Source organism: Rhizopus microsporus (assembly GCF_002708625.1).
Source record: "Rhizopus microsporus ATCC 52813 unplaced genomic scaffold scaffold_1, whole genome shotgun sequence".
Classification (NCBI taxonomy): Eukaryota; Fungi; Mucoromycota; class Mucoromycetes; order Mucorales; family Rhizopodaceae; genus Rhizopus; species Rhizopus microsporus.
Genome location: NW_019671916.1, coordinates 2,534,828 through 2,559,065, shown reverse-complemented (window position 1 = coordinate 2,559,065; position 24,238 = coordinate 2,534,828). Strand labels below are relative to the sequence as shown.

Sequence of the window (24,238 nt, the reverse complement as noted above, 5' to 3'; positions counted from 1 at the left end):
CCTTTTTTATCTATTTTATTTTAAAATGGCCTCTCAAGGTTACAATCATTTATAATATGTTTAGCAGTGATTGACTTTTTTTCTAGTTATACTTGATCAGATTCGTGAAATTGAGTTATTTATTGACGTTTGGGAAACTCAAGGTAAGGTCACTTGAAGAAATGACCCCTTGAAAAAGCTCAATGATGAAAAAAAAGAGTCAGGTACACCTCTATCTGCTGTTGAGAAACAAGATCAGTTACAGAAACCAGATGAAGAGTTATCAAAAGATGAACCTATCATCTGTATTGAACAGAAGGATCCTAAACAGGACCTGTTCGAAAAGCCTAAAGAATATGTGCCAATAGATCCACTGATCGAAGAAAAAGAAATGATCCAAGGGACTTACGTTCCTGACGAAAAGGAGCCAGACCCTACAATTCTTGAGAATAGCGCCAGAGAGAAATCTGTTCCTGATACGATCACGATATCTGACGAAGTAATACCGTCTAAAATAGAATTACTAGAGAAAGAAGGGATATGTGAAGAAAAAATAGCTGAAGAGCTGGACAAGGAGGCAATTGATCCACAGTCTATATCATGTGCATCTCAGCTTCAAAAGCCAGAAGAAAAGACGATAGAAAGAGAACCTGAAAAGAAGAAGAGTATCTTGAGGAAAGCCGTATTGGAAAACTATAGAAATGCTAGTGAAGACAAGGAAAAGATTCTAATTGAACAACAGACGAACGCATTGCCTTCACCTTCTTCATCCTTACGCAGTCTACATATTCTTCCTGATCGATCCATGATATCCATCAAGGATGCTTATGCGTCACCCGTCAAAACTGATCCAGGTATATTATCGAGACAATCATCAAGAAAAGACAACATGAGCGACACTGCATCCATTTCAATAAAATCTTTATCGACAAGGTCATTTCTTAATGAACAGCCAATGCAGCCGTCATCCAGACCTGTGACACAGTCAAGAAGAGGATCCATATCCAGCAAGAAATCATCTCAGTCGATCAAAAGCGCACGACGACACAATGAGAAAAAGGCATCTCAGGCAGCACAAAAGTATATACCGAGGACATACGAGGAGATGATGCGCATACCAGACATTTATGAACGAATTGTTTTTTATGAAAAGACGCTTGACCTGTGTTTAAGAACAGAATCTCCAATCACACACTGGAGTCAGTTTATGTCAACAAGAGGAAAACCAAAAGCCCTTGAAGAAGGTAAATTATACAGAAAAAGAAAAAGAAAAAAAACTAAATAAAAGAGGGGAAAAGGGTATGTTCCAATGCCTAGGTCTGATTCTCCTGAACCATCTCCGTTTGCCAGTTCGAGTACATCTCTTAGTGGATCGATATCGATGTTTTTGAAAAAGGCAGCTGGTTCTCAAGCATTTACGAGAAGAAATACGATGGATAAAAGATCTTTTTTAGCACCAAGTCAGAGTACCTATGGAAGCGGACTCTTTCAACGGTCCATCAGCCGACTTAGTCTTTCCCGATCGACACAGATACCTAAGTATGACCAGTACAAAACGCCGAACCAAAGAGTGAACGCACTGAACAAGAGATCACCTAATTCTAAAAGAGGATCCATTGGTGTGACGAATACTACATTTAACAATCGAATGGATATACCCAAATCTAGCATAAGTGCGCCTCGACCACTAGGAACTAGCTCTACAAGCCCTTGTAGAGAGCAGTCTCCAGAATTGAACTATTTGATGGGCGTATTTCCACATGAAGATATGCGTACTTTATTAGACGCGTTGAATGAAGCGAATGGGGATCCGATGAGTGCCATTACCATTGTAATAAATAAATAAATCCATAAAAGGAAATCAATATCTATCAGCCTCAGCTTTTCTCTCTGTCTTTTTTTCTCACTCTTAATGAACAACCAAGGATTGACGTGTTATCTTTTATTTGTTATTGCTACTATTTTGTTGGTAATAAATTACAATAATAACTTGCTATCTAAACTCTTGTTTTTATTTTTTTATTTTTTTTTCCTATATATGAAAGAGTGCATTCCAGTATGGCTATCATAACGGTGCACTGAACACACCACAATCAGTTATATCAAAATGTCAACAAACAGCTACAATCTATCAACCTGATTGCATACCCATGTCAGATTCGAAATATTCGCTTGTTGTTGCCATGTTAACAGCAGGTGGTCTTGTAGGCGCACTTGGCTGTCCTCATTTCAATGACCGTTATGGACGACGATTGACCTTATTTAGTACCAACCTATTTCTCGGCATAGGCTCTCTACTGTTGACCTTTGCTACAACTCCCTATGTGATGATGATGGGACGATTTCTAGCAGGTATCGGCGCCGGCATGGTTACTGTGATTGTGCCTCCTTATATTTCAGAGTGCGTCCCACCATCTAAGCGCGGTCTGTTTGGCACATTTAATCAGCTATCGATTGTGATTGGTATCATGATTGCACAGATTGTAGGCTTAGTGTGGTCGACGCTGGCCAGATGGAGATATATTCTTGCGATCGGCATCTTGCTCGCCATACTGCAATCGTGTCTCCTGCCCTTCTGTGTTGATTCACCTCGTTACCTCGCATCTCTTCCAGGAGGCTTCAACAGAGCAAAACAGTCATTATTAAGATTAAGAGGCACATCCATTGAAGAAGTTGAGGAAGAGATCGCTGCCTGGAGACGGGAGTGGGCTAATCAAGTTCAAGACGAGACACTGGTAGATGAGTACCATCATGGTGGAGTCATCCAGTCTGTAGACAGCGGCCATCAAAAGGTGACCAGCTGGAAGTTCTTGACATCGCCATTCTATCGTCGACCACTGTTGATTATCCTACTGTTACAGCTCGCACAGCAACTCTCTGGTGTGAACGCAGTTGTATTTTATTCTACATCCATCATGTCGTCTGTCTTTCCTGAACTCTCTGGCGTCATCACAGTGTGTATCTCTGTTGTCAATCTCATCATGACCACTGTCTCCGCCATCTTGATGGACAAGGTGGGACGCCGTTCCTTGTTTCTGACATCCAGCAGTCTTATGGCTCTTATGGCATTTCTTCTAGGTTGGAGCATAACGAATGGATATGACAAGACGTCTGCTTTTGCCATTATTGGCTTTATTGCTTCCTTTGCTATAGGTCTAGGCCCTATACCATTTCTTATGATACCCGAAGTAGTAGAAACTCATGCAGTATCTGTTGCTTGCTCTGTTGGATTAGCTGTCAATATGACATCGAATTTTATTGTATCTGCCGGTTTCCTCAGTCTTCAAAACACACTAGGACCTCAAGCCTTTTACGTATTTAGTGTTGCTCTCATTGCCCTCACTACGGTTGCTGTATTTATCTTGCCCGAGACAAAAGGAAGGAGTGCAGAAGATGTGATTCGATCAGGATACTCTATATATCCTTGTAGCTACGAACCTATTAATTCTTTTGAATAATCCATAAATAGGAATGATAATAAACCCAATTATGTGTGTAACCGCAGCCTTTTGCTTTTACAAAAGCCAGCCTCAAATGATTCCAATGCATAAGTTTGCATGTTCTTTCTTTTTTTCTTTTTGTCCATTTCTTATGTCACTTGATCATAAACAGCCTATTTCAACCCATCCTCATCTTAAAGACCTTATATCTGGTCAAGCAATCAGTCCGAATGAATGGATCAAGCATGAATTAATACGTATTCAAAATGATATCCGACCAAGACACTGTCAAAGCTACAGCGAGCTTGTACAAATGATAGAAGAGCCATTCCGATTTGAAGTCTATAAAACATCAGTCACTGGATCGGCTCTTTCCTACAAGAGAAAATCCGTCATGTCCTATTACACCTTACAGCTACATAATATAGAGCAGGTTAGAAAGAGACTGGTTGCAGATAAAAGACAACCTTCGTCCGTACTTTTATGTCGCGCCTTTCTTGGTCTTTGGCAACATTATCACTGTACCAGTTCGCCTAGACAACTCTTGTATGAATTTGACAAGATGCGGGTAGACATGAAGTTACGAAAGCCGGTGCATCCGTTTCATTTTAAAGCTAAATTAATGACTATTTTGCTCGGAAAGGTCAAGTTGACCGAGAGATTGGTTAAACCGTGGCAATGGATATGTGAATGGGTGACTACAGCTACTGTAGATGATATGAATGAACAGGAAGGTACTCAATGGATTCAGCTGAGCATAAGTATTTTTATTATAGCCAAAAAACTTTATATCAAAGGACTATCACCACCCTGATGATCAACAATAAACCGTTTTGCACAGCCATCTTTTTTCATTTCAGACACTACGAAAGGCCGTGTAACAGCGGTGTTTTTATTGCTTTTGCTTTGCCTCAATTCCATTTTTTTTTTTTGAAAAATAGAGCAACCGAGTGTCATCATCAATATCACTCTCATAAACTGTATGTTAGAGGGTTCTTGATTACATTCCGCCTTTTAAGAACAACGTGAACCAAATACGTTCTGAAATGGTTGACAACTTGGAGAGAGAAAAAAAGGGGGGCAAACAATCCGATTTTGCATAATCGGGAATACTTATTACTTTTGGCAAAGAGGCACAATTTGCTATATTTCCAAAAGTGTTCTTTTCAGCGATGATTTCAAAAGTTGGAATAATGATTGAATAGAGCTACCACAGTACTAAATTATAGGTTTTACTTGGCCAAAAAGAAGGTTTATACAACACACATTGACGTCTTGTAAAATGTTTATGTATAGAAACAAGCATATCATGTTTATTTATAGTCTTCCTCTACACTACTTTGACTTAACTCGTTCATAGTAGAATTGGATATATTGCTAGTGTCATAAATAAACTGTCTATATTTCTGATATGGAAATGGTCTGGCTTTTTCTATTGTATCAGATGGAAATAGCCACTCCAGAAACATCCAGATTAAATAATCCAAAGCCATGACCATACAGAATATTTTGCCCGCGTATAATCCACAGCCATAATATCTTCTTAATCTTTCTATTAAAGGTGAGCTCTTTGTTTGTGAAATAGTCAAATACACTTTCTCTGTCCTTTCGGCAACATTGGACCAGTTATACATGTCTTTGATTTCATTATTAAATTTACTAGGATCTACTTTGCCAAATTTAAACATATGAATAGCTTTTGAAATAGCAATGACAAGATCTAACATATTTATAGTAAATTAAAGGCTGTAATATTTATAGCTTATACATTACCATCTTCTTCGGGTATAGCGTAATTTATCATATGGCTCGGCAATACTTCAGGTACACCTCCCACCTTTGTACTTACCACAAAGAGCCTAGATATATAATTTTGATTCAGCTAGAATACTTTGATTCCTATAATACACATTACCCTGCACAAGCTGCTTCTACAATAGCAATACAAAAGGCTTCTGTTAAACTTGTATTCAAAAAAATATTTCCTTGAATCAGTACGTTTCTAACTTCATGATGCTTGATTGGTCCCAGTAACTCGACGCGATCATGTAATCCATGCTTTTCTCTCATCTGTTCCAGGTCGATTCGTTTGGGTCCATCGCCTCCGATAATAAATCGAACGTTTTTATACATCTCACATATTCGTGGTATGATCGCCACCAGCAAATCAATGCCCTTTCTGTATACCATTCTACTGATCACCACAATTGTAATCCAATTAGGATCTGGGGCTGTTGGATCAGGTAAGAATCGAGATGCGACGATAGCATTTGGTATGACAGATACATGCTTTGGTGATAAAGCTGCTCTTAAAACCGTATTCTCTTTACTATTCAAGGCGATAAATCTTTTTCTCTTTATATATATATATTCTTTACCTTGTATGAGATACGCACACGACATGATCGACATCACTCATTGTAAATTTTAGTAGCTTATTAGTAAGTATAGAAGATGCATCAGCAAATCCAAACAATGAATGATCAGTGAATACAGCCTTCAGACCCATCGTTTTGCCATGTAAGATCGCTTCATGACATAACGCTGAAAAGGCTCCATGGCCATGAATGATCTCTATTGATTCGCGGATGAGGATATGTCGAAATAGTGGGAAAAATCCATAAATAGTAGGTAACGTCGCCTCTGCATAAATGACCTTGGCAGGAACATGATATACTTTTAATCCATTTGTCAAGTATCGAACACCCGTCCTGTGTCCATACGCATGAGTTACTATGATCACCTTGTTTTATTATTACTATTATTTCTTTTTGTTGCATATACGTGTTTAACTATACCTTATGTCCTCGTTGTATCAATCGTTGAGATAATTCGTATAAATGACTTTCGACTCCACCCATATTTGGATAGAAAAAATCAGACACCATACTACATCAAGATGTGTAAGATGAAGAGAAAAGAGAAATGAGCAGATTGGATCAAACTTACCAGACATTAAACATTATTTTTTAAAAGAAAAGAGAATATATATTGAGAAGAAAGCTGTCAATAAAAAAAAAAATAAGCGTATATATTTTTTTTTCTCTCTTTTCTTTAATGTCGATAGAGATTGAATCTGAAGAGTAAATTGAGCTTTTTATTATGTGCACACATACAAAAGTTAATCTCTTTTATTATCTTTAGCGTCATTCGACTCATTTTACAATTTCTCAAAGAAAATCAATATGATGAAACAGCAGCAACTCTTCAAACAGAGACATCAGTCAAGATTGAACATATTGAAAATAAAGATCAGTTTATCAAGGAAATAAAGCAAGGAGAATGGGACACAGTTCTACGGCATGTCATGGACCTGAAGATCCCTTCTCAGAAAATGATTGATCTATATGAACACATCATACTTGAACTAGTCGAGTTACGCGAACTAGGAGCAGCACGAACACTTTTGAGGCAGACAGAGCCTATGTTTATATTAAAGCAAAGATATCCAGAACGTTATTTACGATTAGAGCACACCCTATCAAGAACATCATTAGATTCTAGAGAGATATATCCTCATGGAGTCACCAAAGAGAAAAGAAGACAAATGATCGCCCAAGGTACAAAAAAAAAGTCAAATGGTAGATAACTCATACGCATCCAAAAACAGCATTGGCAAGTGAAGTGACCATTGCTGAACCTTCTCGCTTAATGAAATTACTGAATGATAGCATAAAGTGGCAAAGACAACAGAGACTACTATCTACAGACATGCCTATTGATTTATTTCAAAACCCAGAACAGACACAAGAGATTGAAGCAGATGCTTTCGTTAATCAAAGTTATGTTACAATTAAAGTAAGAAGAGAAGGAAAAAGAGATGTTTTTTTTATTGATCTTTTGTTTATTAGTTTCCTGGAAAAAATACATATGCTGAATGCACAGCCTTTTCTCCTGATGGTCAATACTTTGCTACAGGATCAGTAGACGGGTTTATCGAAATATGGAATCACTTGACAGGAAAGTTGAGAAAGGACTTGCGATATCAAGCAGATGAGAACCTGATGGCTATGGATCAATCCGTTATCTGTCTAAGCTTCAGTTTAAATAGTGAATTGCTCGTATCAGGATCTACAGATGGAAAGATTGCTATTTGGAGAGTTCAGAATGGATTTTGTCAAAGGAAATATACACCTGCTCACAGTCAAGGCGTTACTTCAGTCCACTTTAATAAGGATGCAAGTGAGATACTGAGTTGCAGTTATGATCATTCTGTAAAGATTCACAGCGTAAAATCTGGAAAACTGATTCGAGAATTTAAAGGACATAAGGCCTTTGTCAACTCAGTCATTTATTTCGCAGATTACACACGAGTCATTAGCGCAAGCAGTGATGGAGAAGTCAGAGTATGTATTGCCTTGATTTGTTATCAGTATATGATTTTTATGTATATATATTTAGATTTGGGATATCAGCAGCGGTGGCAGTATCTCTTGCTTCCCTCAAGGTAATCTTACTATTCACGCGCTTTTAACCATATCAGAGGATTCAACCCATTTGATCATGGTCAACAAGAGCAATCTATTACATATACTGGATGGCCAAGGAAAGATCATCAAGTCATTTGGACACAGTCAAGCCAAAGATTTTGTTGCAGCAACCACATCTCATAACGGCACCCTTATTTATGCTGTATCTGAAGAATCGACCATGTATTGCTTTGACGTACATACTGAAGCACTGGTTGGCCAAGTTCAATTAAGCGATAATTCAGAAATTATTGGCATAATGCATCATCCATTATCAAATATTATAGCTGCCAATAATGACGCTGGACGTGTATTTCTTTTTAAAAACTCTTAATAAAAAAAAAAGTAAAGGTTTATTCATCGTATTTGGAATGGCTGTGCTCAAGATGAGCTTGGGCTCAATGCGCTTATACGTTGGATCAAGGCTGTCATTCTTTCATCCATAATCTTGATGTTATTGTCAACTGCTTCCTCATTGACTTTCAAACTCTGGGTCAGCTATTTTTTTTTTGTTAATAAACCTTTATTACCTATTATTCTTTTTTGTTACCAGTTCACAAGTAGTAGTCAAACTCTTCAGTTCATCCGTCATCCTCGTTTGTTCTTCAGAAATCACCTTGATAGACTGTCCAAACGTGGTAGCGTCAGCATGTAAAGTCTGTAGCGCTTTAAGACGAGTCAATAAAGCAGGTGTAAGGTTCAAAAGTGGATCTATTTTCTCCATCGTAGTAAATAATTGGTTGATCTATCAAAATGATGTATTAGTATGAATACATACATGACTTTCATATACCTTTGTTTCTGTATCATTCAAGTTATCCTTGATATCATTTGCTGATACATTAGCTGGATTATTTACAGTGGAAAAACTAAATCCAAGGGTATTGGATATATCTTTGCGACTGGCTTTGATTTCATTCAATCTATCTAGATCACTATTCAAAACCTTGACTCTTCTGGCTACCATCTCAAGTTGCCTGGGTTGAGCCAGCAAAACAACCTGCTGTTCTAACTTTGCTAAAGAACTGACTAGTGATGAAGAACTTAAGCTAGCAGGCTAAAATAACATGTCAACACACGACTCTTCAAATGTATCTTCTTTTTACCAAGTCTTCTAGAGTTTGACCAGCGCTTGAACCGATAAGTTTTTCTATTCTGGCGATACGTTCATCAATATCAGATAACTTGTTCTCTTTTGTCATCTTTGATACTTCAGGGGTATAATAAAGTTCATATGTTACCATCTAATACCACAGATAATTAATCATTAGCAGGTACCACTTTAGATTTTACTTACATCAGCTTTACCCTTAGGAACCACTGCGGTGTCTGAATCGGGTGATGGTGCAGAACTCGTTGGCATGTTCTTGTAAGCTTCGAGCTGTTTAATCAACGATTTGGCCTCATCTATTGATTTGGTATAATTTGGCTGATCTTCATCTGCGTCATTCACATTTTGGCTCAATCGGACTAAATCATTTTGAAGATAGGCTATTTGAGAAAGGATATCTGATTGGGAAATGGGTTCCTTTGTGTCTACAGGTTCCTATTATCATTATAAGTTATACATCTGTATACAATTCATCTATTATTATTCTACTTTGGCCTTTTCAATCTCTTCATTCAATTCCTGAACCTCATACATAAGACGACGTAGCTTTTGCAATGGCGTCTCTTCTAATGTCATATCTTTAGGCAGCATTTCATATTCACTTGTTTCCATAGCAGGCGGACGTCGAACAAAGGTACGATACATGGCCTTCTTTCTTCGAGTCAAACGATCAGAAAAGTCTTTGTTTAGTCAGTAAAATTATCGGGCTGGAGTACGTTTTGTTCAATTACCTGTATCTGTGGCATCGACAATACTGTGTTTGAATCTATTTGCAGCCTCCTTAATAGATACACGAGATTTATCTACATCTTCATCTTCATCACTAGACTTTAGATATAAAAATAAGCCAAGTGAAAAAAAAGAGAGAAACTATTAGGTTCATACTTCTTCATTTTCAAATGAATTGACTGGATTGTCTTCAGTGGCATCTGGTGTTTCGTATACATCAGGTTGATCATCCTTTTAATGCGTCAACATCTTATTCAAATAGAGAAACATATAAAACTTACAATATCAGGTAATGCTGAATACTTTGATGTCATTTGTTTCCCAGGTTTGAAATAAAAAGGAAAGCTTAAATCAGGAACGTGACTAGAAAGACTTTAATTGGGAGCTGTGAAATAAAGAGGAGAAATATAAAAGTGCATGGAAGGGCGTACATTACAAGTCCCACAATAGCTACTATTACAGCCGCACTTGAATACTCTAAAAGATGAATATAAAGTATTGGCCAATACTACACATACATACTGAAAGCAGCATACCCCTATACATTTGCTGCCACAGAGAGAGAAAGAAGAGCTGTCAAGACTCTAGTTGCTTGAAACTCACACTTTGATCATTACAAATTTATCTTTGGATATGTTTACGTGATCAAAGCTTTGGCATAAGTATATAAAAAAAGAATTCAAGAAGCTAAACATTCATTTCCTTCACAGTTATGGTAAACAATGCTACTGTTTCTCTTTCACCCCCAGCTGGTCAATTTTATTAGGCACTATCATCCCGGTATAGGGTTTCTCCATTCCGGTGCACTTATGACCAACGTGGAACAAAAGGGAACACGACTCCAGTCTGTTTTGAAGAAAAGAATGTCATGATGTTCTCATTCTACAGCTCTATCTAAGTTTTGTGGCGTACAGCTTAGATACAAACGACTGTACATCAAAAAGAGGGAGCCTTCATTTTAACATTAAAATGAATAATAATAATAATAATGAAAATTTCAAAATGTGCCAACCAAGAAAAAAAAGAAAAAGGCCTGTAGGATTACTTTCCCTCAATGCTCAGGCAGTAGTACTACGTTAAACAAGATAACCATTTTCAAAAGGTTCAATGAACAAAAGAGAAGCAGGTTGTTACACTAACTGATATGGTAGATGCAAGTAAAAAAAGATGGGGCACGTGATCGTGGTAAGTCTTTGGTTGCATTGTAAGCCGAAGAATAAATAAGTCTCTCGGTCTCTCTTATTTTTCCCGCTCTTTCTTTCCATTAATTATCCTTTTCATCATGTTCAAGACATCACCCAACAACGTTCCCAAGGAAACCTTAAAGACCACTTTGTGCTTTTCGATTGCAGATCAAGTAGGTGCACTTGAAAACTGTTTGGCTGCCATCAAAGCTATGGACATCTCTCTCACTCGAATTGAATCGTAATATAAATCATGATCTGATATAACCATCATACTCATATCTTGGAATAGACGTCCTAGCCGTACTAAGGAGTGGGATTATGATTTCTTTGTTGATTTTGACGCCAAAAGCGCAGAACAGGTCAATCAAGTTGTCTGCAAGCTCAGAGATCACACAAAGGAAGTACGTGTCATTGGTGCCGATAGCACTAAAGCTGGTAAGTCCTGACTACCGTTTATCTTTTTATGCGTGAGAAAATTGACCTTTTTTTTTTTTTTTTATAGACAGCGTCCCATGGTTCCCACGCAAGTTGACAGATCTTGACACTTTTGCTGAAAAGGTGTTAGAGATGGGCGAAGAACTCAGTAAGCGGATCATCATATTCCCACGGTAGAGTCATATTTATTTTCAATCTTTAGGTTCTGATCATCCTGGTGCCCACGACCCTGTCTACCGTGCAAGACGTGCTGAAATCACTCGTATTGCCAAGACCTACCGCACTGGTCAATCTGTACCTGAAATCGATTACACTCAGGAAGAGATTGAGACTTGGGGCAAAGTATTCCGTCGTCTGACTGCACTTTATCCTACCCACGCTTGTCGTGAACATCAGTATGTCTTGCCTCTCTTGATTCAAAACTGTGGCTACAGTGATAAGCAGATTCCTCAACTGGAACATATCTCGAGATTCTTAAAGGACTGTACTGGCTTCACCGTTCGTCCCGTCATGGGTTTACTCTCCAGCAGAGATTTCTTGAATGCATTTGCCTTCAGAGTATTCTATTCTACCCAATATATTCGCCACGCATCTATGCCATTCTATACACCAGAACCTGATGTATGCCACGAACTACTCGGACACGTTCCATTGGTAAGCTATATTCCCTTTTTTAATGTATTATATATCAACACCCATTCTATAGTTTGCGGATCCTGATTTTGCAGACTTTTCACAAGAAATTGGCTTAGCATCCTTGGGTGCCTCAGATGAAGATATACAAAAATTAGCTACCATCTTTTGGTTCACAGTTGAATTTGGTCTCTGTAGACAAGATGGTGAATTAAAGGCTTATGGTGCTGGTTTACTAAGTTCCTTTGGTGAATTAGAATACTGCCTATCAGAAAAACCTGAACTTAGACCATTTGACCCGGAAAAGACAGCAGTACAAAAATACCCTATTACAGAGTATCAACCTGTAAGCAGAAAAAAAAGCCCATGTAGCTATTTATATTTATATTTTATATAGGTCTATTTCGTAGCTGAGTCATTCAAAGATGCTCAAGAAAAAGTACGTGAATTTGCTTCCAAAATGAATAGGCCATTCTCAGTCAGATATAATGCCTTGACTCAATCAATTGAAGTGCTGGATAACAAGGAAAAGGTGGTGCGATTTGCAAGGAGCATCCGTGATGACATGAAAACATTAACAACCGTATTGGAATCACTAGCTTAAATAAACATTTTTTTTATTGTCTTTCTTTCTAAAAGGAGGGCATAAAATTAATTACAATCAATTTGAGATGATCCATCTCTGTAAAGTTCTGTATTCCACTTGGGGAACACACGTTTATAAAGACACATCATCACAGTGTCTTGTTGTGTTAATGTGCCGTCAAACACACACTTCATGTAACCATGAGTACCCAAGGATTCCTTGATGTGACCCACTCGACCATACTTTGTTGTTAACTGCACAGGCTTAAACCAATAGATATCCTCAACATTGAAGAACATGTATCGGACAACAGCCGATCGTTTATGGATCTTGAAAGGATGACCACTCAGAATGATTCGTTTAGCAATAATACGCTTGACATCTACATCCATAAATGTGCCTGTGGACACAAGAATAGGTTCTGTTGACTACCATTAGCATATGCCATCTACCCTCTTTCCTTTTGCTTACCATTCTTATTTTCTGTTTCCTTATAAAACATGACTGGTGTCTTGCCAAATGCAATAGGTCCATATACTGTAGCAACATAGGATCTTCCTAGTTGAAGGAACCTTTCGAATTTATGAACATTGTTTGATCCCTTGTTTGTATTTTGGGAATAGATGGGTCGAACATTATATCTTCTGAAGCCCATATGCATTACCATTGGATCCTATAGTAGTTATGTAAGCACCAGCGTCTATAGAGAGATATATAATTTTACCTTTGATTTGACAGGCTCTTCATATGCATTGTCTCGTTGTATTTGAATATTAAGAAGTGACATCTTGTGTTCATACTGTAAAAGACCAAACACAATAAAAGGTCTTGTTCTATCATAAGATTCTACAAAAGAACGTCAGCTTTGCACCTCTTGGTGTATCACTCATACTTACGGAAGGCTTCTACTGGTACATTATGAATCCAGATAGTAATTCGGCTACCAGGCTTCACATTGCCAACAATGGCTTGGTTCAATACACGAGACTTGGTACGACCATAGTTTTCAAATTGGAAGATTCTTGCATAGTCCACAGGCAAGTTCTCATAGGGATCCCAAGGTGAAGTTCTGAAGGATTGAAGACCACGATAACGAGCAAAACGTTCTCTGGCTGGGATATGCATAGGCGTATCGATTTCATCAGGAAATTCGTTATGTGTTTCATAGTCCTTTTGTCTCTGCTTGAGATATTCTTCATACTGTCTAGCTTCTTCTTCAGCGTCCAGTTCATCCTTGTACTGTTCTTTACTATCCATCTGAATTTCTTCGTATTCTTCTTCTGGAGGGAATGAGGAATAGGCAGGTTCAACAATATCGTCATCAGCGTCTTCTGTCATCATCGCATCATTTCCATCCTCATCCTCAAACTCATCTTCACTGTAGTTTTGATCATCATCATCAACAATCCAGGCAGCTTGGTACGAAGAAGTACCTTTAGGCACACGCTTGGTGTTACCATCTGTTTCCATAGCCTGCATACGACGCACCCGTTCATCAGCATCAGCCAATTCTTCTTCTGTAGGCCATGTCTGTTCGTTATCCATAAAATCAGGTTCATTTTCAGCAATCAAGTCATCCTGTTCATCAGGCTTTGGGGTATCTATCACTGCTGCATCAACTTCCATATCACCCTGCTGTGATTCGAGTGGTGCACCCGTTATTTGCTGAATCTGGAAATCACCAAAATTCTGAAGATGGACAAGTCTGTTCGCATTGAAGGGGTTTCCGCGAGCATACCCAGTTACCTTGAGGGTACCTCTTTCTGGTGTAACAGGGTCAAAAGTGACCTCATCGGCAAGCATATAAGGATGATGATCACGCCAGGACATTGGCTTGGGGCGCTGTGATGTGATGAAACGTAAGGTGTTCATGGCATCTGTGTCGGTATCAAGCGTAAAGAGATGTTCTTCTTCAGGAAAAAACTGTTGAATGAATGAGGTCAATGATTTCTTTGTACTGGTGCGAAGCTTTGGTTGAACTCTCTCAATATGCTGAACGACAGGCACAACATTGACAATACCTTGGTTGAGAATGCCCAAAAGACAGTTGATACCTAACTGATCGACTTCGACATCGGCTGACATTAATAAAATACCAAAATCGGCAACTTTGAATGCGTCAAGAGTGTCCAAAAAGCGTCGCTTAGTTAATGGTACAAGTTGAATCTTTTGCTTAAATCGTTCTACGTTCAGTACTGTAGGTTCTTCAGACGCATGTTTAGGTGCCTCTTGGCCTAAGGACTTGTAAAGAGCAGAAATGGCCGTATGCACCTCACTGTCAGGACACAGTGGTAATACAGGCACAATCTTGGGAGCGCCCTGACGTCCCTCAAAGATACGACTCATTCGGGTGATCTCTTCTCGTTTCTTTTGCTGCAATACCTTGGCGGCATGTCGACGATCGGCTTTGGACAGTGTCTTCATACCTCCGCTTTGCTTGATGGAGGCTCGGTTCACTTTACCCTTGGAGACTTCTTTTAAAGCACCCTTGGTGGCATGCCGACTCTTGAAGGGTTTATTAGACTGATGTAAACTACCAGGTCTGTGGCGATGCATAGTATAGATGTTCTGTTTTCGAAAAACGAAAAAAGTTTTTGTGCTCTTGTCTTTTGCTTTTACAGTCACGAAGGGACATCTTTTGTGACTTGTATCACAGCAGTAAGCATAGACTTGATGTGCGGTTCATCACAAAGAAACTCAAATTATAAACTTTATCATAACATATCCTCTTTTTGTTCTAATAAAGATTTGTATATAAGCTTATATGCAATTAAGCTCTCCTACACAAAAGATCACTTAATTATGCTTGATGGGTTTGACTATGACATTGTCCCAATCTGAGTTTAGATTGTGTACCAACTTTTTCAAAAACTAAAAAAGTTGTATTGTTCAACTCTTACTTGTTTAAATGACCATTAAACCTTTACATGAGCTAAAGGGCCATAAAGCCCCAGTACTTACCTTAGACTATTCAGATAAGACATTTCTTGGAGACAGCACTCTTGCATCTGGCTCAGGTTTTTTTATGGTCTTTATGTATTAAACCCACTTACTAAACAAACCCTCTATCTAATATATGAGCAGAGGATAAGACATGTCGTCTATGGGATCTTAGAACAAATAAAGTAATTAAAGGAATACAAAAACTGGACAATCCGGTAATAAAAGATGAAATGATCCCCTTTTTTCTTTTCTTATGCTCTTTTCCATATTCAGGTTACTTCTGTCAAATTTGCAAGAAAGTCTGACTTGCCATTATTTTATCTTTCATCAGGAAATAAGGTAAACTAGAAATAACAAATGTTACTATCAAGTCGTACCCACTTTTTTGAGAAAAGGTTTATGTATACGATTTAAGAGCAGAAGGCCCTCTATGTACTATGCCTAGTAAAACGTTTGAGTTTAGCAACGATGAGATTAACAGTGTAAGGATACATTGATTTGATCCTTTCTTTAAATACAACGAGTATCTTAACACTTCCATCCTGTAGATTGATGTGAATGAAAATAATAAGTTTTTAGCCACCGCTGATGATGATGGAAACGTGAATATAAGTATGCTATACTAAATATGATTATGTTCACAATCTAATACAACAATGACATTCTAGTCGACCTTGGCAGTGACAAAATATACAAAAAGACGACAAAAAAGCATCAAACTGTAATGAATGATATACTGCATCCTTACACCTCTTTTTGATTAACTTTAAAATAGATTTGCATGACTACAAAGTTTCGTCCTAAAAAATCATGGGATGGTATGTACTTTAGATATAAAGGCGCTCATGGACATTGATTGATTATTACTAGTATGGTCTGGTGGAATGGATAGCAAAGTCTATGAGTGGGATTTCTCTCGTGGTCTACCAACCAACATTTACGACATGAGTAAAACCAATGAGCATATATATATACTTCCTTAGATTATTTACTCTATTATAGATCCTGAGGAACCCACTACTGCCCAAATGTTCAATCCTCCCTTTGTCTATTCCCTGGACATAACGAATGATGGCAAATGGGTAGCTGCAAGCTTGGGAGATACAACAATTCAGATGATATCACCACCAAGCAAAAAAGTAAAGTCGACTTCAAAAATTAGACTCATCAATGGTCATAACACAATGGTGAATTGCATGTAATTATATTTGATGATGATATTTAAAAGTGTACTTGACATAATCCATAGGTCCTTTATAGAAACCCCAAACCAGTCAGCATCACTAATTTCAGGAGCAGCCAATGGTGGATTAGCCATTTGGACTGGCTTTTATAATTGTTCTTCAACGACCCTTGAGCCAGCTCAAACATTTCAAGTTGATACAGCCACAATGCAAAAGGTGAATTGGCTGAAAGCTTATCATAAGGACGACCAACTTCATGTAGCAATAGCCGGTGTAGGCTCAACACCTGAATCAGGTTCACTCTGCATTTATGCATTACCAAAAGTAGTAAACTAAGCCACCTGCTCTTTAAAACTATTTGGGTAACGAGAGAGAGCCTATGTCTCAGTTTTTTCTTTTTAATCAAATAAAATGATTATTCCTGTTCGTTGCTTCTCATGCGGCAAAGTCATTGGTAACAAATGGGATAACTATTTATCTTTATTACAAGCAGAATATACCGAAGGGTAAATATACATGTAAAAGAATGCGCAGAAATGACTAATCATTTAATTATAGTGAGGCATTAGATGCTCTTGGACTTAAGCGTTACTGCTGTAGACGTATGGTCTTGACTCATGTTGACTTGATTGAAAAGCTTTTGCATTATAACCGTAAGTGCTTGTGCATTTAGTAAAGAATTGTCCTAATGTCTGTTTTTAGCCTTGGAACGTACTAGAGATCGTGGACGCTCTTAACGTAACTGAAAAGAAGCAGGAATTCATAATTTGTAAATAAAGCCAACATTTTGCCTCTCGACATTACTCTCATCTATGAGTGCACACCTTGAAATTTGTATTGCTGTAAACTGAGAGAGAAGCAATATACGTGCGTGTCGTTACAAATATTGCCCTTGTATTACTCATGTGTAGGATAAAAAGCTTTAAAATTGATGCTACAGAAACAGATAGGTCAGGCAAGATTAATATCATTAAAAACCCCTTTTCTAAGAATGATAAAAGCCTATTGATTAAACTCATGAAGCATTATTATCATAACATGTACCTAACTGTTGCTATTTCCTTAGTACAGGCTTCAATGCCCCCTCTCCCAAATGATGTTGCCTGCCCTTTCTTTCATTGACAAAAGCTGTTTAAAGCACCTTGACAGTGCTTAGATTAGCTGATTGCCTAACTTTCATCCATTTAGTTCTTTCTCTTATATTTTATTGACGTATCATCTGATCATATTCATTACTTGATTAACTGCCGTATTGCTCTAACAGTATACTTATTCAATTTATTACCATCATTTCTATTAGCATCCTTTTCATTCTCCTTGACTGGTTATTGCTCGATGAAAGCCTTTGACTTTACAATTTGTAAATAAGCAGTTGAAACTGGGATCTATTATGACTGAAAAGTTAAAATAACATAGTCCTTTATCGTACTTTATAGCTACAGAAATCATGATTTGTGCTTCGTTCAGTAAAGCTTGAACCACTTCAGTTGTTGCTTGGCATAACAAAGAAAAAATGTAAAATGAATTGAAAATAAGAGTTTGACAATAAGAGCATAGTTGATTTAAATTCGTTTTTACATCCTGGTGCTGTTGAAATATGTGTAGAATGATAGTAGATTGGGTGGCGAACTTATTATGATATGCAATACTTCAATATAGTTACTTTTTCCACTCACTTTGAACTAACAAAACTCCCCCGAAAAGAGAAACAAAAGATCAATATATATAACAATATGAACACGAAGACAAAGCTAGCGCAAATGTCATATTTTCACGTATTTCAATTCCTAATCTATGTCTTTTGTACCAGCAGCAAGAGCCTCTTGTTGTCCAATCTCCCTTTAGAAAAAGGATATCATCATTCATTGTATATCTGTATTTTACTTTGTTTAACCTTTCAGGTATAATGTACCAGCACTTATGAAAAAAGCACATAGGAATAAACACTCTGATAATATACACTCTGACGTTGTGTATGTGCGGAAAGAATCACACAGACCAACAATCATTGTAGAGGTACAATAACAAATTAACCAGAAGTTTATGACAAGAGCAATGAGGTACTGCGCTTCCATCTATAAACAGTACGCTATTTTGCTGATTATTCTCCTCAAATGTATCAAAAAATCTGCCAATACTGAAATTGCACACGAATTCACTAAGTATGTGTTATTCATGAAGGGTTATTCTATACGCTGGACTAAAAACACTTATTGTTAGGGCAACACTAGATTGCAAGGCAGCGGAACTGTTCAATGTCTTCTTCGTCTTGATCCTTATACTTGTCGTATATCATGATAAATGCTAGCGGTTACTTTGGCACGAAGACGTTCAGCGTCTTTGTACTTGGAGTTGATCTGTTAGTACATCAATGTTTCGTTTCTTAAGCTCTTGGACGAATTCTTTATTAATGGTCTCGCTAGTTGTCCATTCTTCACCTTCAGTTTTTGGAACTTCACGAGCAAATCGCCGAATATTTGCTTGTATGGCACTGGGTGAAGATTCATCCAGTCCTTGCTGTATGCCTTGTTGGAAGGAAAAGCCATCGACTCGTTCAGTTTCTTCAAGCTTAAGTTTCTTGGCAAACACTTTGAGAAGTTGCTCGACCTCAGTTCTGGTATAGGTTTACTTATTATCACTCAATGGGGTATTTTCCATATTTTGTACCACGATGCGCAACTTTTACGAAGATATGAAGAATGCATGTATTTGTGCTTTACATATATATTGAAAAATAAAGCGGCTTTAGGAACATTATACCACCACATCAAAGTGTGAAACGAAGACAGCAACAATTGATTTACAAAGGACAAAAAGCTCAGTACATGTGTTCCACCCGTAAAATGAGTCAAATTTCTCGTTTGTCGCTATTGATATTCGTTACACAAGTGGATGGCGATCACCTCCGTGGTTGTCTTTCTTGCTTTTCCAAAAAGAGCCAAAAACTGATTAATCATGACGACGTGTACATAGTTACCATTTTTAGACAGCTATGATTATGCAGAGCTTGCTTTGGTAGAGCGGAGATCGCAGTCATCTGATATTAATTTATTTGTATTAAAGCAACTTTATTTTCTATTTTTTCTATTTTTTTTTTTTAAAAAAAAAACTATCATACAACCATGTCTCTTAAGGACGCTTCAATTGGGCAACAAATTGCTATTGCTGGTGCAGCTGTGTCTTCTATCATGACGCTTTTAATGATAAAATATCATGATAGACCATTATTCTATGAACACATGGAAGGTGTTCCTCATCAGAAAGGATACCCGTTATTAGGCAACCTCCTAGAGTTTACGAAAAACGTACCGCGACTCTATGACTATCAATTGGATATACATGAGAAATTGGATAGCTTGACTCTGTAAACACACATGCACTTCACTCTATTAATTTACTGATCTGTGATTATTCAGGACAATGCCATCAGCCGGTATGCCTCGACAAATATTTACGATTGATCCCCAAAATGTGGAATATATCTTAAAGAGTAAGTTGTAATTTTATAGAAACAAAAACATATTTAATGAAATCCATTTTAGCAAATTTTTCAAATTACCTCAAAGGCCCCTACTTTGACAAGAACTTACATGAACTACTGGGCCACGGCATCTTCAATGCGAATGGAGAACAGTGGAAGTGGCAACGAAAGACAGCGAGCCATGTATTCAACATAAAGAACTTTAGAGATCAATTTACAGAGTAAGACGATAAGAAGATAATGTCTTGAAATAACACTATCTTCATAGTGTCTTTGTAAAAGAGATGCATCTCATGTGCGATCATATCTTGGATAATGCTGTCAAGACAGGTGGAATCATTGACTTTCATGATATTATGTTCAAATTTACATTGGATTCTTTTGTATAGTACGTTTCTTAGGATTCTTCAGAGGAAAAAAAAAAAAGGGAAGCTAATCTATATCTGCTCTATAGCCTGGGATTTGGTGTACAGTTGAACTCACTTTTAAAAGAAGGCAAGGTAGAATTTGCTGAATCCTTTGATTTTCTTCAAAGAAGGGGCGCCGAACGATTCATCGACCCTATGATGGGGGTCAAGGAAACAATTTTTCATTTCTTTAGCCGTAAAGAGAACACTACTAGTTACAACCTTAAAATTATAAACACATTCGCTCAACAAGTAATTGATAAACGTCGAAAGGAAATTGCGGCGAATGAAGCCGACCCAAAGGACTTGCTTTCTCGATTCATGAACGCAACAAACGAAAAAGGAGAGCTATTAAACGATAAGGAGCTTCGTGACACTGTTCTTAACTTTATTATTGCTGGTCGCGATACAACAGCACAAGCGCTATCATGGTTGTTTTATAATATTAGTCTACAGCCTCGTGTAGAAAAGAAAATGACTGAAGAGATTGAAAAGCATATTACGGACGAACTAGAAAATGATTCGCCTGCTCTTTATCAAGCCATTAGTGAAATGCCTTATCTCCATGCAGTGTAAGACCTGTCTGCATCTTATCCCGTACGCATAGCTTGGCTGACGTATATTTCTTTTTTTTAGGTTCTTTGAAACACTCCGTTTGTATCCCTCGGTTCCTAGTAACCAAAAATATGCACTTAAGGATGACATATGGCCTGATGGAACACATGTCAAGGCAGGAACTTATGTTGCCTGGAGCTCATATGCTCAAGGAAGAAGCATAAAAGTTTGGGGTGAGGACGTCAAGGAATTCCATCCTGAACGATGGTTGGATGAAAATGGTAATCTCAAGAGAGAATCTGCTGGTAAATGGCCGGCGTTTCATGCCGGCCCTCGTATCTGTCTGGGTAATTTGAAACGCCATCACTAATATTCTGTTACTTATTCCATTTTTCCTTTTTCGCCTTTTCTAGGACAAAATCTGGCTACGCTTGAAGCCCTCGTTTGTGTATCCATGCTGCTTCGACGCTACAAGTTTACTTTAGTGCCTAACCATACAGTGACATATGATATCTCATTAACCCTGCCAATGAAATATGGAATGAAGATGTTCGTCGAAAAGCGCCATAAAGCTTAACTTCATAATTAAAACATCCTTAACACCCTATTGCTTGATGCTTTTCGAAGTTTTAAATATTCAGTAATGTAATCTTTGAGCTTTTTTAGTTTTATGGAGTACCGTTGGTTCCCCACAATTTCAAACCAGTCAGATTATATTTCATTCTTTTAACTTACAGCAATCATTGAAGGATATCTTTATACTCTACAGCTATCTTGATTTTGTTATGTAAGCCAACAAGATCTGTTCCTAACTATTTGGCAAATTTGGAACTTTTAACCTTTGCATGAGTATTGCGAAACGTCCCTTCAAGAACAATCTCCCAGATGGAAACCTCCAGTTTGTAAAAGGAAGTTTTCAGCTAGAGATTAGTTCGCTGTTAAACACTAACACACATCGCACAACAACAACAAACATCCGATAAGGCCAGCGCTACTTTTTCCTCAGCTGGTACCTCGTCTGCTGACAGCATGTGGGCTATCCTTCAACTTCGTAAGGAGATGTGTCAAATATGAAAATATAGAGCAAGAAAAGCCCATCTTTTGGTAATGAAGATACAGAAGGAAGCCTTTTTTGTATTCCCAATAGATCATCAACACATTCAGGTGAAGATCTATTATACAAGGAATATGGTACCATCAATTAAAAGAGTTCAATGACATAATGCTCAAAGGCGATACATAGATGTGAATCTGAGCCTAGAAGAACACTTGTAAATTTGTATACCACAGATTGATATTAATATATGACATGTTACTAATGAGAACTACTTATGTGAGGTTATATAGCGATTGCTGCTCCAAGTTGCTCCATAATGATACATATGAAGAAATAATAAAACTACTGTTTCCTTGGATTATCAGAGACAAAGAAAAGTGTGTTACGTGAATATGAAAGTAGTCATATTAAAGAACAAAAAGTCAAGTGTGGGAGTAACAAAATGAATATTTTATTTAAGTAAGCAATAGTTTGATTTCCAAGCCATTTTAGAAGCAAAGAGAGAGAGAGCTTTGAATAAGTAGAGATTTTTCTATTGATAGCCAAGCTTAGAGAGCAAATAGAGATTTATTTTTTTTCATAAGCCCAGAAGGCCACATTATCGCTAGCTTTCAAACCCAAGATGACTAGAACCATAGACTGCATGCCAGAAGACTACACGGTGTAAACCCTCCATGAATAAAAAGCACTCGAGGCTCAAATTTCAAAAATCAAAAACCAATCTCAAAACTGTACCACAGTAAATTCAATGAAAGAGGTACTTCAACGTACAAAGAGTGCACTTCTAAGTACCTAGGACGAAGAGTTTCGAAAGGGGTGATGACCGTGGAGACATCGGAATATTGAACCTTTGGAGCATCGTGACCATCGAGATCAGCAGTAAGGGAGGGTTTACGGGCCATTCATTAGCTGTAGAAGCAGAGTCATAACAATAGGAGCATCTCAGGGTGATCCAGCGTAGAGAAGCAGCAACCTGTCTGGTTAGTTTTTTTCTTCTTCTTCTTTCCTTGTAGCAGAGTTTGATAGAGTTTGGCAGATAGTGGCAAAGTAGATTGATTATGTTTCTTGTGACACCAGAACTTGAATATGTAGTTACTTCAGAGCGGTATTCATTAGCAACAGACATTGATAGATATGAGCGAAATTCCTCAAGGACTTTCCAACGTTAATAAGCATGAAGCAGGCATTCACTAGTATTTTCAAGCACTGATAATCATTTGTAGGCATTGATAAGCATTTGAGGAATTTTTTGAGTATATTTGAATGTTTGAGTGTTTGAGTGTTTTGAATGTTTTGAGTGTATTTGATTGCTTGATTGCTTGATTGCTTGAGTGTATTGATAAGCAGTAACAAGCATAAGTAGGCATTTTGAGCATTAGCAAGTAGCAGAGATTTCTTTAAGGCTTCGCTCCGTGAGAGGTCATTATGATAGAGTAAGGTGTATCAGGAACCATGAAATAGAGTCAGCAAAAGTATATTTTCTAAACGATGGCATTAGTTATATGTACTTCGAAGTTACCTCAAACAATATTATACCTTTTTCAACATAGGAACTAATAGAACCATAGGAGAATTTTTAGAAGAGATAAAGAATGAAGAAAAAAAAGGACAAGAATGATGGTTTCTTTTATAGTTTTTTGTTTACGTGAGTCATGTTATTTAGGCTGAAAATAAATGGCTCATTCCTTCTTTCTCCAATAATTTATGAATAAACAAATAACTCGTTCTCTATCTCTTCCGTATTAGAACATATTCGAGCATCCGAACGCCTCCCTCCCTTTTTTTGCATATTTTTTTCACGGGCCTTTTTTTTTGTAAAGCCGCTTGTTTATATAAAATTGACCTCATACACACATATATAATTTATTTTTTTTTCATTATGGTTGCTTCACTTTTCTCATTTTAAATACTCATTTTTTTTTCTGGTCATTTTCTTTAAGAATGAGTAAAAAAAGCAAGATGAGGATTAAGTGCACAAGGAAAAAGGTTGAGAGGGGGCAGCATCATTTAAGAATGCAGCTGATAGTAAACAAAAAAAAATA

The 24,238-nt window shown here is 37.5% G+C and overlaps 11 protein-coding genes across 11 annotated transcripts; 7 read left to right on the top strand and 4 right to left on the bottom strand.

Moving 5' to 3' along the window:
* Positions 1 to 17: 17 nt before the first annotated feature.
* Positions 18 to 3,437, top strand: RHIMIDRAFT_288723 (uncharacterized protein; the record flags this gene model as incomplete). Its single annotated transcript, XM_023613589.1, has 5 exons — positions 18 to 38; positions 87 to 143; positions 198 to 1,223; positions 1,278 to 1,810; positions 2,025 to 3,437. The coding sequence occupies exons 1-5, from the start codon at positions 26 to 28 to the stop codon at positions 3,435 to 3,437; spliced, it is 3,042 nt and encodes a 1,013-aa protein (XP_023471654.1). The 5' UTR covers positions 18 to 25.
* Positions 3,438 to 3,570: 133 nt separating this feature from the next.
* On the top strand, positions 3,571 to 4,233 carry RHIMIDRAFT_243937 (uncharacterized protein; the record flags this gene model as incomplete). The annotated part of the gene is made up of 1 exon (XM_023610003.1): positions 3,571 to 4,233. The coding sequence occupies one exon, from the start codon at positions 3,571 to 3,573 to the stop codon at positions 4,231 to 4,233; it is 663 nt and encodes a 220-aa protein (XP_023471653.1).
* Positions 4,234 to 4,732: 499 nt separating this feature from the next.
* Positions 4,733 to 6,307, bottom strand: RHIMIDRAFT_195384 (UDP-Glycosyltransferase/glycogen phosphorylase; the record flags this gene model as incomplete). Its single annotated transcript, XM_023606034.1, has 5 exons — positions 4,733 to 5,139; positions 5,193 to 5,278; positions 5,335 to 5,748; positions 5,798 to 6,162; positions 6,218 to 6,307. 5 exons carry the CDS (start codon positions 6,305 to 6,307, stop codon positions 4,733 to 4,735), a joined length of 1,362 nt encoding a protein of 453 aa, XP_023471652.1.
* Positions 6,308 to 6,476: 169 nt separating this feature from the next.
* Positions 6,477 to 8,222, top strand: RHIMIDRAFT_243935 (WD40 repeat-containing protein SMU1-like protein; the record flags this gene model as incomplete). Its single annotated transcript, XM_023610002.1, has 5 exons — positions 6,477 to 6,502; positions 6,564 to 6,979; positions 7,030 to 7,217; positions 7,271 to 7,765; positions 7,821 to 8,222. 5 exons carry the CDS (start codon positions 6,477 to 6,479, stop codon positions 8,220 to 8,222), a joined length of 1,527 nt encoding a protein of 508 aa, XP_023471651.1.
* RHIMIDRAFT_14093 (uncharacterized protein) lies at positions 8,217 to 10,110 on the bottom strand. The gene is made up of 9 exons (XM_023605694.1): positions 10,010 to 10,110; positions 9,885 to 9,959; positions 9,731 to 9,822; positions 9,489 to 9,679; positions 9,186 to 9,434; positions 8,995 to 9,132; positions 8,682 to 8,945; positions 8,439 to 8,633; positions 8,217 to 8,386 (listed from the first exon to the last, which is right to left on the bottom strand). The coding sequence occupies exons 2-9, from the start codon at positions 9,956 to 9,958 to the stop codon at positions 8,270 to 8,272; spliced, it is 1,320 nt and encodes a 439-aa protein (XP_023471650.1). The 5' UTR covers position 9,959; positions 10,010 to 10,110; the 3' UTR covers positions 8,217 to 8,269.
* Positions 10,111 to 11,010: 900 nt separating this feature from the next.
* On the top strand, positions 11,011 to 12,587 carry RHIMIDRAFT_196147 (tyrosine 3-monooxygenase; the record flags this gene model as incomplete). The annotated part of the gene is made up of 6 exons (XM_023606099.1): positions 11,011 to 11,153; positions 11,205 to 11,350; positions 11,418 to 11,498; positions 11,553 to 12,004; positions 12,057 to 12,329; positions 12,381 to 12,587. 6 exons carry the CDS (start codon positions 11,011 to 11,013, stop codon positions 12,585 to 12,587), a joined length of 1,302 nt encoding a protein of 433 aa, XP_023471649.1.
* Positions 12,588 to 12,634: 47 nt separating this feature from the next.
* Positions 12,635 to 15,125, bottom strand: RHIMIDRAFT_243932 (DUF663-domain-containing protein; the record flags this gene model as incomplete). The annotated part of the gene is made up of 4 exons (XM_023610001.1): positions 12,635 to 12,990; positions 13,041 to 13,242; positions 13,294 to 13,415; positions 13,466 to 15,125. 4 exons carry the CDS (start codon positions 15,123 to 15,125, stop codon positions 12,635 to 12,637), a joined length of 2,340 nt encoding a protein of 779 aa, XP_023471648.1.
* A 352-nt stretch (positions 15,126 to 15,477) lies between these two features.
* Positions 15,478 to 17,032, top strand: RHIMIDRAFT_233360 (WD40 repeat-like protein; the record flags this gene model as incomplete). Its single annotated transcript, XM_023607944.1, has 10 exons — positions 15,478 to 15,586; positions 15,654 to 15,727; positions 15,786 to 15,851; positions 15,908 to 15,994; positions 16,061 to 16,124; positions 16,181 to 16,233; positions 16,288 to 16,330; positions 16,383 to 16,460; positions 16,515 to 16,710; positions 16,762 to 17,032. The coding sequence occupies 10 exons, from the start codon at positions 15,478 to 15,480 to the stop codon at positions 17,030 to 17,032; spliced, it is 1,041 nt and encodes a 346-aa protein (XP_023471647.1).
* Positions 17,033 to 17,107: 75 nt separating this feature from the next.
* On the top strand, positions 17,108 to 17,433 carry RHIMIDRAFT_233359 (DNA-directed RNA polymerase core subunit RPB10; the record flags this gene model as incomplete). The annotated part of the gene is made up of 3 exons (XM_023607943.1): positions 17,108 to 17,202; positions 17,255 to 17,349; positions 17,399 to 17,433. 3 exons carry the CDS (start codon positions 17,108 to 17,110, stop codon positions 17,431 to 17,433), a joined length of 225 nt encoding a protein of 74 aa, XP_023471646.1.
* Positions 17,434 to 19,027: 1,594 nt separating this feature from the next.
* RHIMIDRAFT_233358 (uncharacterized protein) lies at positions 19,028 to 19,401 on the bottom strand (the record flags this gene model as incomplete). The annotated part of the gene is made up of 2 exons (XM_023607942.1): positions 19,028 to 19,310; positions 19,367 to 19,401. 2 exons carry the CDS (start codon positions 19,399 to 19,401, stop codon positions 19,028 to 19,030), a joined length of 318 nt encoding a protein of 105 aa, XP_023471645.1.
* A 394-nt stretch (positions 19,402 to 19,795) lies between these two features.
* On the top strand, positions 19,796 to 21,746 carry RHIMIDRAFT_255094 (cytochrome P450). Its single transcript, XM_023611140.1, has 7 exons — positions 19,796 to 20,060; positions 20,113 to 20,186; positions 20,239 to 20,398; positions 20,446 to 20,565; positions 20,632 to 21,156; positions 21,221 to 21,486; positions 21,553 to 21,746. The coding sequence occupies exons 1-7, from the start codon at positions 19,819 to 19,821 to the stop codon at positions 21,714 to 21,716; spliced, it is 1,551 nt and encodes a 516-aa protein (XP_023471644.1). The 5' UTR covers positions 19,796 to 19,818; the 3' UTR covers positions 21,717 to 21,746.
* Positions 21,747 to 24,238: the final 2,492 nt, after the last annotated feature.

What these genes read in the sequence shown, in the direction of transcription:
- RHIMIDRAFT_255094 (XM_023611140.1), top strand. Translation starts at nt 19,819, where the DNA reads ATGTCTCTTAAGGACGCTTCAATTGGGCAACAAATTGCTATTGCTGGT. An exon ending in TGTGGAATATATCTTAAAGA is followed by an intron (nt 20,187 to 20,238) that starts GTAAGTTGTAAT and finishes AATCCATTTTAG; the next exon opens with CAAATTTTTCAAATTACCTC. An exon ending in ATGCCTTATCTCCATGCAGT is followed by an intron (nt 21,157 to 21,220) that starts GTAAGACCTGTC and finishes TCTTTTTTTTAG; the next exon opens with GTTCTTTGAAACACTCCGTT.
- RHIMIDRAFT_14093 (XM_023605694.1), bottom strand. Translation starts at nt 9,958, where the DNA reads ATGATCAACCTGATGTATACGAAACACCAGATGCCACTGAAGACAATC. An exon ending in ATTCATTTGAAAATGAAGAA is followed by an intron (nt 9,823 to 9,884) that starts GTATGAACCTAA and finishes TCTAAAGTCTAG; the next exon opens with TGATGAAGATGAAGATGTAG. An exon ending in TTCCTAAGGGTAAAGCTGAT is followed by an intron (nt 9,133 to 9,185) that starts GTAAGTAAAATC and finishes CTGTGGTATTAG; the next exon opens with ATGGTAACATATGAACTTTA.